General features: G+C 38.5%; 1 protein-coding gene across 16 annotated transcripts in view; it reads left to right on the forward strand.

Moving 5' to 3' along the window:
* The window catches only part of RBMS3 (RNA binding motif single stranded interacting protein 3), a 708023-nt gene that overhangs the window by 629685 nt on the left and 65711 nt on the right, over positions 1-12627 (forward strand). For all 16 annotated transcript variants that reach the window (XM_040549120.1, XM_040549111.1, XM_040549115.1 and 13 more), the window contains 2 exons: positions 3113-3209; positions 5892-5942. In XM_040549120.1, the coding sequence (XP_040405054.1) occupies positions 3113-3209; positions 5892-5942 (148 nt within the window). The remainder of the gene's footprint in view (positions 1-3112; positions 3210-5891; positions 5943-12627) is intronic.

Consider the following 12627-nt stretch of genomic DNA (forward strand, 5'->3'; position numbering starts at 1 on the left):
TACCATACATTTCAGTGCAAGAAAACATTGGGCCATAATTGAACGGCATATCTAAAATGAGTCACAGCTAGTATAATCCGTATCTCCTTCCACTCCTCGTTCTGATGTGCATGTTCCAATGACTGAGAAACTTACATTCTCTTGGACTTCTTACAACATCCCTCTGCCACCTCATCTCACTTCTTCCTGAGCCTAAAGGATTGCTGATGCAATCTCAAGTGCTGGAAGGATAAAATCAAATATAGTAAGGTCAGCAGCTGCACATCTTGTTGGGGTGCTGTAGTGTTTACACCAGAGCAGGGTACTCTTGCATTTTTGCTCCTCTGGTCTTTTTTGAGGTCTCCAGTATGTCACTCATGCCAATTGCATAGCAGGATAATTAGCCTGTTTGTATGTAAAGAAAATATAGGGAGACGCCGCCGTGTCCCAGGGGTGAGACCATGTTGAACCCTCTTTGTGAGCCAGCCTTGCTGGGGCCATGTGTGGTTGCATCTCTGTGGCAGGTTGAGCATCCTGTAGGTGGGGGATACCTTGCTTGAACCTATCCACACCATACCACTGTACTTCACGTGTGGCAGAGAGGGCTCCAGAAGATACTTGTTCATTTCTTGCTCTGTTGAATTCCTTTAGGGAATATCCAAATCCTTTTCTTACATCCCTTCCGGCATCAATGATACTGTGACAGGAGGAAAAACCTTTGTCTCCACATATAAAGGATTCATGATTGCAAAATGTTTGACCTATAGCCTGTCACAGTGACTTGAAATGTTAAACTTGATTTATTATTATTTAAATTAAAATATATGAACCGGATTTTCTCACATTGTCATTTGCTGTGTCAAATTTTATTCCTTTCTCTTCTTTGATGCTGTGGTGAATGCGTTTTCACAATAAAGCTGAGTGTCCTGATAGTATGTTTTATTTGATGCCTATTTGAGAGCATTCCAAACTGCGACAGATAAATGGTATTGGCAGGGGTGTTGGAAGGGTTGTATTTTTCACATTACCAGAGTGTATATTCTACAAACTTATGTACTATTCAGATAACTGCATCTCTAAGCTGAAAATTAAATAGTTAGCTGTCTGTCAAGTTCTTGGCTTAGCACACATTTTCTGTAAATTTGGTAGTATTTACTTGGATTTATTGAAGAGTTTATTCCAAAGAGTCAGTATTACTTTTGAATGCAAAGGTTTTTGTCCCCTGCACCCACTCTTTGTCTTTGGTGGTTCATGCATGGTGTGAGCTGAGCATCAGTGCCAGGCTGATGGATGGAATTAGAAAAGACTGAAGAAAAACGTGTTGTTTTCTCTAAAGAGTTTTGCTTTTACACTGTCCTCTGGTTCAAGAGGTTTATATGTATTGTATTATACATTTAACCTACAAAGTAAATTCTGTCAGTCTTCTGCTGAACATTTTCATTTGCGGCACAGAGCGTTTCTTAGTTCATCCACTTAGCAGCATCATAGCCAAAGTGACTTTTGGTTAACCCTCATCTGGGAAGAACACCCCTGTAACAGGACTTAGAAAACATGCACATCATCCTAATGCCATAGATGAACTTGGCTAGCACTGCAAAAATCCCTCCCCCACCAAATTTGTTTGAACGTAATAGGGTGTATTTGATACAAGCAGAGGGATATAAATGTTTCTAAGTTCTCATAATAGAATATACACAAAACTGAGCAAAGGCACAGTTTTAAAATAGTCTCTGTGCGAGCATTGTAAGGGCAGATAAATGTTCCTAAAATAGCAATATATTTCTATTAAACAAAAAATCACTCAGACGCCACCTGCTGCTTTTGGCATTTTAAAATCTTACTTGGAATAGAGAGAACAAATGATTGCTTCTCTGTCTCCCTCTCCCCTTCTAACTTCAAATGTTTCCACCAAACCTTCAGAGATGGCAGCCTGTTTTCCCAAGCCTATTGGTTGGATGAACTTGGTGATTATTGGAGCCTGCATGCAGAATGAATGCATCCAGTCTGAACTAGAATGATTAGTACTAAATCTGGGATGCCAGGGTGATCAGGAAATAGAGCACTTGTTTAAACACCAGTAATGATTTTTTTGTTGTTGCATGGCTCTCATAGAAAGCTACTGTTGATTGCCTCGGTGCGGGGAGAAAGAACATAAAAAGGCAGGGAGTGTAATCCACTTCACTGTTACAGAGAGCATATGTGCAAAATCTTCTGGTACTTGTAAGGTTGGTGCATGCTGTATCTGCATGGGATTTGTATAAGACCAGAGGATGTTGCACAGAAGTATGGTTTCTCTCCCTCTTGAGGAGTCAAAAAAGCACTTTTTTTTTTTTTGGTTTACAGTTAAAACTGAAAAAAAAGGGAAAATACAAAAATCTTTATGAGCACACAGATATTAAGTACTTACACAATACACCAGAAATGATATTTTCCAAGTGATAATTTTATCAATAATCATTTACCCACAGGGAAATAGAATGAATATAACATTTATTATCATCAAGCAAGAGATAGTGAAACTTTTGTTTATAGCATGCAACAGTGGAAATAAAACCAACTAAATCTGAGATTTTCAGTGCTGCCTGGGGCATTTATACTCATAATTTTTGATAAATTTCACCAGAAGGTAGGTTTTTAGCTCTCTATCTAGATGAATATGAAAATTTCAGCCAGAGTTTCTGTAACCATCCCTTAATAAAATAAATCAGGCATATACATGGAATGTGTTATTCTCAGCACTGAAGCATTAAGATATTAAAAGAAAACAGTACTGCATGTAAAAATGAAATCAGTTATCATTGTCTTCAATATCGTGTAAGAAATTTCCTTTCACTAGATAGCACTCTGGAAAATCAGCTGTCTTTGCATTTCAGATAATTACCTCTTGTGTTGTGAAGTTCTATATTTGTGCTAGTTGAAGTGAAAAAAATATGCTTTGTGTAAATATTCCTCCTCCTTTCCATTTTCAAGATCTACTCCGTGGAGCCATCACGTTGTCTTTATTGTGGTTTTGGAAATAGATGGACATAATTACCTGTGTAGACTCTTTTTGTCCCTGGGAGGCAGGGAATTAGTCAGTCAGAGCCTAGCAGTCAAAAGGTTCAAAAATCTCTCTTTTGTTCTTTGTTTGCAGATTTTATTCCTCACCGTACAGTATTCCAACAAACCGCATGATTCCACAGACATCAATCACACCATTCATTGCTGCTTCCCCTGTCTCTACATATCAGGTACGTCAGATTTGTGCTTGTCTACTATGTTTCCCAGTTAATTATGTTTTGGATGTGGATGAAGGCAGAGTGGATACCACAGAAAACTGTGTAAGTGCTTGTGCTCTTGAGTCACACTTTAAACAAAAGGCTTTTTAGTAGTATTCAGGTATCATTTGGTTTAGGGTTTTGAGTGTTTCCTGCATTCTTAAAACTAACAATGAAAGCCACTGTAATTATTTCTTATTTCCATCAGCTTCTCTAGTAAACAGCATTTTGCTTCATTTCCAGTTGACAACAGCAGATGCTTGTCATTCTTATTGAAATGTTTTGTCATTTTGGCTCCCCTTCATGAGCCAAATTTTTTCAAATGCTTTTTTTTTTTTTTTTATAATTTATGTTGACTACATCGTATTTTGACCTTTTGACCTCAGCTATATTTGTTCCAGTAACAGCATCCTTTAACAGCACTCATTTTCATCCAATAATCCCTGACAAAGCAAGATATTTTAGGATAACTCTCCTCATATCCTTCTTTAGTCTCCCACACATTTTGTCTTTCAGAATTTCTCTTTTCAACATATCCCTCACAGATCTGTACTGGGAAATTATTGCCATGTTCTGGCTTTCTGAGATGGAAGTCAAAACCGGGTTGTATAGTTTTATTATTAGCTATTCTCTGGGAACATATATGAAGCTGATCACTGGCCATACATTTTCCCATTTCAGTTAGAATCATAGAGTCACAGAATATCCCAAGTTGGAAGGGACCCACAAGGATCATTGAGTCCAACTCCTGGCTCCACACAGGACCACCCAAAAATCAGACCATGTGTCTGAGAGCATTCTCCAAATGCTTCTCAAACTCCAGCAGGCTTTGTGCCATGACCACTTCCCTGGGGGGTCTGTCCCAGTGCCCGACCACCCTGTGGGTGCAGAACCTTTTCCTAACTCCCAGCCTGACCCTCCCCTGTCCCAGCTCCATGCCGTTCCCTCGGGTCCTGTCGCTGTCCCCAGAGAGCAGAGCTCAGCGCCTGCCCCTCCGCTCCCCTCGTGAGGGAGCTGCAGGCCGCCATGAGGCCTCCCCTCAGCCTGCTCTGCTCTGGGCTGAACAAACCAAGACGATTCCTCGCGCGTCTTGCCCTCCAGACCTTTCACCACCTTTGTTGCCCTCCTTTGGACACTCTCTAGTAGTTTTGTGTCCTTCTTACGTTGTAGGGCCCAAAACTGCACATAGTACTCAAGGTGAGGCTGCACCAGCACAGGTAAGAGCAGAACAACCATTTCCCTGGGCCAGCTATCAATTCCATGCCTGACACACCCCAGGGTATGGTTGGCCTTTTTTGCTGACAGGGCGCACTGTTGACTCATATTCAACTTGCTGTTGACCAGAACGCCCAGATCACTTTCTGTGGGGCTGCTCTCCAGCCTCTCATCCCCCAGTCTATACTTATATCCCATTTTTTTCAGTCTGTCAGTACTCTTCCAGTCCTGAGTCCTATGTGAGAAAAGCTACCCAAATTTGCAAAGCTGTGTGGTGGGCTGTTCTTAACATTAAGATTGTTTTGTTTTGTTTTGTTTTGTTTTGTTTTGTTTTGTTTTGAGGTGGTATTTTATTATCTACAGGTAATGCTGTACACTTAATATGTTTTAAACTTGATCTTCAAAGATAAAGGATTCTTGTCATTTTCTTTGACTTTCGTATCTGGAGAATGGGGACCCTGTGGCTTTCTCCTGCTCATCCTTGTTCATGCTCAGTCTGAGATGCCATACACCCATCTCTGTGAGCTTGGGGATAGCCAGTGAGATGCCCACTGATGGCTGTAGCACAGGTATATTTTTGTGTACTTTCTGTTTGTTGTGTTGCCCAGACTGATGCAAAAGAAAACCAGGATACACGGTTCTTGGGGTTAGTTCCAAGTAATGCTAGCAGGTGGGCTGTCCACACTTAGCAGAAGAGGCAGTTACAGCTCAGAGATGGCACCACAAATGCACAAGAACTTTGTAAACATTTAATTGTCAGTAGAACTGATATATCCATGAAATCTGTTACACGTCAGTAGTAAGGCAAAACAATAAAGAAATACTTCAGTGAGGCATAGATTTCAGGTGAGCATGGACCCCATGATCCAAAGGTAAGAGCTGCTTCTGGGGACAGGGACATCTTAAGCCAGCTTTGCAATGGAAGCTTTCAATCACAGTAAGCTTCAAAAACTCTGAATTAGATCTGCAATTTTTACTGAAAACTTACTGATAAATCATTCTGGGATCTCTGAAAATGTTATACCTTTGAAAGTTTATGTGGGTACTTCAAAAATAAACTTTGAACATTTTATGTCTGCTCCACTGTCAGTTGGATGACATATTCATGATTATATTGATGGATGAAAGCAAACAATACAAATGAAAAAGTAGGACAACATGGAATATTGAAGACTACTTTAAGAGATAAAACTGTGCATCATATTGGTGGTGCAATCTCTCAGACTTCTGACTTTGGTGGAACATTATCAAATGAAATTTAAAAGCTTTTTCCAATGTCAATAACTGTATGAAGCATAAATGATTTTTGCATGGAGTTACATACCTTAAGTCTTTTACCAAAATGAGCTCTGTAGTTGCAATAAAAATAATATTTTCATGTAAATCATTGGAGTTCTGTTTTAAACTTTTCTGTGCTAATTGAAAGTATTTGATATGCAGGTCCAGAGTACTTCATGGATGCCTCATCCGCCATATGTTATGCAACCAACAGTAAGTGGATATGTGCTAATATCCAGATAAAAGTACTTACACTGTAGCTTCGCTCTGCTTGTCAGCCACATTAAAGTCCTAGGTCATGTAAGAGCAGCCAGCTGCTCCCTTTGACAAGAGCCCTCTGCTGTAAAGATTCTGCTTCTTTAAGGAACATGATTTGATTTAGTGAAAAGGGGGGAATGGGTGATATATTATCTAATTGCATTGATTATAAGAAAATAACTATCTCTAAAGTATAGTTTCTGAAGTTTTGCTTCAAGGACTGCAAGACAGCTACATTCCTGCATACTTTGAATTGTCAGGATCAACACGTTAGCCCTCCCTTATATGCTTATCCATCAAAAAAGTCCTTTGTAGTTGTATATACTTTAAAGGATCCTCAGTAATGCATTTCAAGTACTGGAAAAGGGTGAAGCACAGCTGTCTTACAGAATCTCTGCCAAATCTGAATCTGCTTTATGATTTGACCAGTCAACTCTTTTTTCTTTCCTTTACTTCTGAGTAAATTTTCATCTTTCATCAATTTATAACTACTACTTAAAGCAGCATTAAACTCTTAGCACCATTTGTTAGAACCAGTGTAGGTGATTTTTTGTTTACCTCAGAGAAGAGTTTTGATGAACTTTCCCTAATATTAGTGATACACTAGAAGGAAAGAACATACTGAACCCCACTACCTACAGATTGTTTTCATTTTGTTTCCTACATTTGATTAGTTTCTCAGGCATGGATCCACTCAACAGTGCCATTAATCAAAATTCAAATGTATATTCCACCTAAGCACTGATACATTGATTTATATGAGGTTGGTAAAACTAAAATGAAGGTGTATTGTTTAGGATTGCTCATTAAGTGTTAGTTAGGATGTTCATTATGTTCATTTGCGTTCAAATATTTTGACCTCATAATAGATTAACATCTATTATTTTCTGGTGGGAGTTAGCTATACAAAAGCATAGATATAATTACACTACGTACATCTGTTTAGTAGCTCAGGATTCTCATCCCACTTTGAACTCCTCTTCCACATCTGTCTGAAGTTTTTCAGTTTTCTCTAACCAGGCAATAACTGTAGTGTGTGACTGACCGTCTCCAGGAAGCCCAATAACCACCACTGTGGTGCTGCACCTCTCTACAGACCCTGGTGGAAGTTTCCATCTCAGTGGAGTAAAGCTACTGCTGTGCTCCTTGTAGGGAGACCAAGATGTATCAAACAATCAATTATGTATTCTAATATTTGGATTTAATTGCAAACCACAAGAAATCTTAGAATTGTGGATATAATGTGTCATCAGACCTGTGGAAGCCAAAGGATCTCTGATCCTTGCAGAAATATTCCCTTTCTAACAGGAAGAACCTAAGCACTTTACCAATTCCAGTTTTTGTTTAAATATATCTTTGAATATTGTTTGACCATGCTCAGCAAAGCATTTATGTTCTGTACTAGAAGCAGTGAGTATTTTGGTGTGGTAATTGGATGTATTTACCCCTTCCTTAGGAAGGGCTGTGAAGAGAAAAACAGTTTTTATACTGAGTGGCATCCTCAACGTGCCGAGTTAAATTTGTGTTCATTGCCAGTCAGAGAGTTGTATCAGTGAAAGGATATGTGCTTTTATTTGGAAAAGCAGAGGGAGAGTGGATAAGAAGTTTAACTCTTCAGTTTTGGTGTCACTGACATTATGGGTTACCTCCATGTATTGGCTGTAGCTATTCCAGTCTTTTCACGGAAACTTTCTTCCATTCTGTTTCCCAAGATTATGTTCTTAAATAAATGGACATGAGGGCTTAAGTACTGGAGAAGTATAAAAGCAGAAAGGCAGAACTACTATTCCTGAGATTTCATTCAGATCTGAATTCTTTATTAGAAATGTCTGAAAAATTGTCAGAGAATTACTACACAACAGACTCTTTTGAAAGGAAATGAAGAAAGTGTGTCTATTCCAAGTTTACTTTAGTTTCATGCCTAACTATAGACTCTACTCTAGACAGCTCCATAGCTTAAAAAAGTATGAAGAAAAGATTATGACAAAGTTGTCAGAATGTAAGACCCAATGAATTGATGAAACTGGGAAATTTCTAATTTGGTTAGTTTTTTGTTTCTTCTCGTAACTTAGTTTGCCATATTATTATCTAAATTGCTACCACTTTACTTCACAGTATTTTATGTGATGATTGATTGCGGTGCATGATGTCCCACTGGAAACCAGTGCAGATAAATATTACATTCCCCTTGCCCCAGGAGCCAGAACATGTTGTTAAGCCTGCGTTATTCTTTCTGAATAAAGATGAACTCTTACAGAAAGCACAGTATGAATTGCACAAATGCCAACAGTTAGTTTTTCGTTTTGATTATAAATATCCACTAAATTATGTTACTGGATGATTAGTTTTTCATTTCAGAAGGAAGCTCCTACTTGATATGTATGTATAATTTAACACCACATAGTGTCCCTCGTGACAGAAAAAGTCAGGCCCATGCTGCAGAGGAGACAAAGAAGGTTTTTCATTCAGAGTGCCATGCACAGACAGGACAGCTTGCTCCTGGGCTGGCAAGCTTGCCAACAGGAGGAAAGAGCTGTGCTGCACAGCATCGCAACCCTGCCTCTGCCTGCCTTTCCTCTGGCCGCCTGTCTCTGCTCGTTTGTCACCTCTGTGTCCACTGTCATTTAAACACCTTGCTCCTCCCTCATGGATATCCCCCCACGATTGGGTGGCCTGCCAGAGATGTTGCTCATTTATTTCCCTTCATATATCAGTTTCAGTCACATCTTCCTGATGTGTGCATTCTGTATTCATTTACTTGGTGAATTCAAAAAACAACACTATGGTAAAAGATTATATTTCTGATTTCTTCTGTATCTTTTCAGCTATGACCTGATAAACTTCTGGCCCTAATAGATAGCAACAACATATATATTACCTGGAAAATATGTGCAGATATTGCTTTCCCTTCTCCAGCCTCATTTGTCTTACTTTTGTGATCTTCTTAAAAACAGACAACAACCAAAATGACATTCTATGAAAAAAAAATGGTCAGAAATACTGGGAAAAATTTTCCCGGGTCAGATGTGGCAGTCAAGTACTCTGAAAATATAGGATAATTTACTCGTGATTTTCCGTGTAACTTTTAACCTTGATATACTAGCTTAATGCCAAAGAGCAGCTGCAATTTAAAAAGATGAGTTTTTTGTTTTCCATGAATTTTGCTAGCTTTTTACTAAGAGACATGTAAGATTAGTAACAAATACATTGAAGTAGCATTGCTGTTTCAGAATAACTAGTATTATGCTGGAATAGAAGGGTCACACCTCCCACATATTTGTGCTTGCACAACCTTCAGGGTTTTAGAAATCAGAATTCCATAATCACGTGAACACAATGAAAATTTTACCTTTAGGCTCATGTGTGACTCAGTTTTGAAAATACATCCTTTGTCAATGGAGCCTTAACCACTTTATAACCATATTGACTTCCCTGTGTCCAAATAAGAATGACTCACTTTTGCCAGTTTTGTTGCTTTTCCATGTGCCATGGTCCCTCTTGCTAGCTTTAATAGAAGACGAGCTGCAAAAGAGTTATGGCTATGTGGAGTTGGACTCATAATGGCATAACATTTCATCCACTGATAACAGTCTGGGCTCCGTTTAGTTAACTGTGGCTTTCAAAGTACAGTGTGAACTCATCCCTACTTGAAAGAAGTCTTGTATTTCATTACTGCCTTAGGATAAGGGTAGATGGATAGCGATGACAGAATCAAAACATAAATGGGATAAGAGTTATTCGGGGGATTTATAGTATTTGCCGTATTAGTGTGTTCTTCCTACAGTCCCCGAAGGCCATCTTATGGTTCAGCAAAAACTTTGAAAAACATGTTGTTTAAACTCAATTCATGTATAGATAATCTTCATCTTTATTAACAGTGACATTTGTGTAAAACTTTTTTGATTCAAATCTTTATTTCAAATCATGTGTACTCTTGCTCTCTAGAGGCATTTTTTTTTTTTTGTGAACCAACAGAAATGCTCTTCCCTAATACTGCGTACTGGTTTTACACTTATCCTCTTTCATTTTCCAGTAGAACTATGCCCCCATACGTTCTTGTCAGTCTTCAACAGTTTCTGCATAGTAGTTGGAGAAAGAATATGCCAGTGGGATCATGAAAAGTGCAAGCAGAGCAGCATATGGAAAAACGTACTATTGATAAAAGTGCATTTGGGAGAACTTCTCTTCTGGACATTTCTCAAGGCCTTACGGCCCTTTTAGAAAGGTCAATGGCTTAACAAACGTCCTTTTTTTTTTTTTTTTTCCTGTCTTCCTTCCTCTAGCCCATGGCTGAATGTAGTCTGTCTGTTTTTAAAAGCACCAACAAAAACGTTCCTTATTTCATAAGCAGCGTAAAACCCCTGCTTTAGTGAGAAGCTAGGCTGAGTAACGACTCCAGAATCTTGCCTTTTGATTGTTGTGCATGAATGTAGCATAAAAAGTACAAACTGTCCAACTGAAATATATCGGTTTTCATTTTCTCACTAGCGACTCTGTTGTTTTGGATAGTACCCAAAATACCAGAGCAGTTTCAGTGTTTTGATTCCTATGCTCTTGAACAAAGAAGTTCCTTGTGCTTCTTTTGGTGTCCCTCTCCCAAGGCTGCTTTCTTTACCTCGCGTTTGTTGCTCTACCTTTTTAGCAAATCGAGCCAGGAGTCCATCTTGCATTTTGGTGTACAAGTGTAAGGGAACAAAGTATGTCCTCTGTAGACAGCTGAGTCCTGCATCCAAGATGAAATGTGAGAGTTCAGCTAGATGGCATGAAAAGTAAACAGGAAATAATCCTTGGAAATTGGAATCTCCAGCTATTCTTTTAACTTTTAGCTGTGTATTTTTAAGAGATCCTTTGAACATGAACTTACTTGAACTTTTAAGGCTAAAGAGTTTAGAGGTTGAAATAACTAACCAAATACCAGTGCCAAAGTTCTGCTGAACAATTTTAATTCCAGTGTTTCCCGAGGCAGAAAATCAAGGACTGCCAATTCTATAACTCTGATAATCAAGACAGTAATTGGCAATGTTCCTTTGGGACGGGCAGGCTCGCATGAGGTCATTTCTGCCTGCCTCTTGCCCAGCACCGGCCTTATATAGAAGTTGTCTCTGCTACTAAATGGTAATTTCAAACTCAGCTGAGCACTCACTCACCGACTCTCTCCAGTGCCAGGTGCTGTGGTGTTAAGGAAGGTAGGTACTCAGGCATCTGCCTGCAGAGGACAGAAAAGCAATGCCTGTAACCCAAGCTCACAGCTCTGTAAAAGGAACTAAGTGTAAACAATTCACCCAAGTCACACACTGTGGTCAAGTGTAGAGGCTCGTATGTCTGGTTATTCAGCTCTTCTGGAATCATATTGAAGTATTGCTGCAGTCATTTGTTCTGCTGTTGTAGAAATTAAAATGAATTAATATGAATGGCAGAAAAAGCTTTATCCAAGTTAGATTTCCAACCCCTTTTGACACTCTGCTAGAGCCCCCTAGTGAAATCGGGTGGTTTTATGATGGTAGAAAAACACACCACATATGGATTCACTTAGAAAACATGTACAGGAGAACCACAAGTGTTTCCAGCAGACAAGCCGTTGCATTTTAGGAACTCGTGCATTGCTGTTTTACCTTAAAAAGTCATAAGAGTTCTAGTAAAATTTTATCTTCCTTCAAGTATTCTATGAATAATATGAACACTAAATGGATAAACCATCAGTCTAAAATATTTTAAAGGACATTACTGGAAAAAAAAATATGTATATTTAATACAAATCTATAAATGTAAATGGAAAAGATATTTGGAAAAGAAGGCTGACACTAAATCTGAAAGGTACTCCAGAGAGTTTGAAATTTGGAATTTCTGGTTGAGATATATAGTGGTTACGGAATATTGATTTCTTTTTAACAGAAAAGATGCAACCTTAACTATCAACCCACATCGTCAAGAAAAATCTCAACATGACAACTGTTTAAAAGCAGTAAGGTTTATCAAAGGGGGCTATTTTTTAAAAGATAGATATTAATCAATAGACATTAGAGTACCTTCTGTGGAAGAATGTAGTGCATTTTTTAAAAAAATCAATTTCTAATTTTGTACAAAACCTGCAGTCTGTTTTAACTTTTCCAACTTCATGTGCATTTGCTAAGACTGGAAATCACTAATAATATGTTTATTTCATATAATGTATGTACTGTGTATGTCTCTGGTTGCATGTAGATTTGCATTTACACAAGGTTTTGAGTTTACACTAAGTCAAAATCCTGAACATAGACCGAAGGGTTCATATATCGTGTTTGCCATTTTGAGCAAAAAATCCTCATTTGGTGAGCACTCACCATGTTAGTTATTGTCCAGGTAGTAGATTAATAAGTAGGCAGCATTTGATAGGATCAGTAAAGAGTGATTGACTGCGTAAGCACATGGTATTAACTGTAGTCCAAGAGTTAGATTAATGAGGGTGCAGAAAGTAATGGGCTCAGCAGAGTGGTGAATTAGGTAAGCATGTGATATAAAATTTTCAGATGATTCCTCAGTTTAGCTCACCATCAAATATTTTGCCATGTGTATTGCATTATGGTTATTCATACATGTGTGCTGTGAACTAGAGGGGCATGTGATACATGTATATTACAGTCCTCTCAAGTTTATCCTCCAT

This window comes from Cygnus olor, chromosome 2 (assembly GCF_009769625.2).
Source record: "Cygnus olor isolate bCygOlo1 chromosome 2, bCygOlo1.pri.v2, whole genome shotgun sequence".
In the NCBI taxonomy this organism is placed as follows: domain Eukaryota; kingdom Metazoa; phylum Chordata; class Aves; order Anseriformes; family Anatidae; genus Cygnus; species Cygnus olor.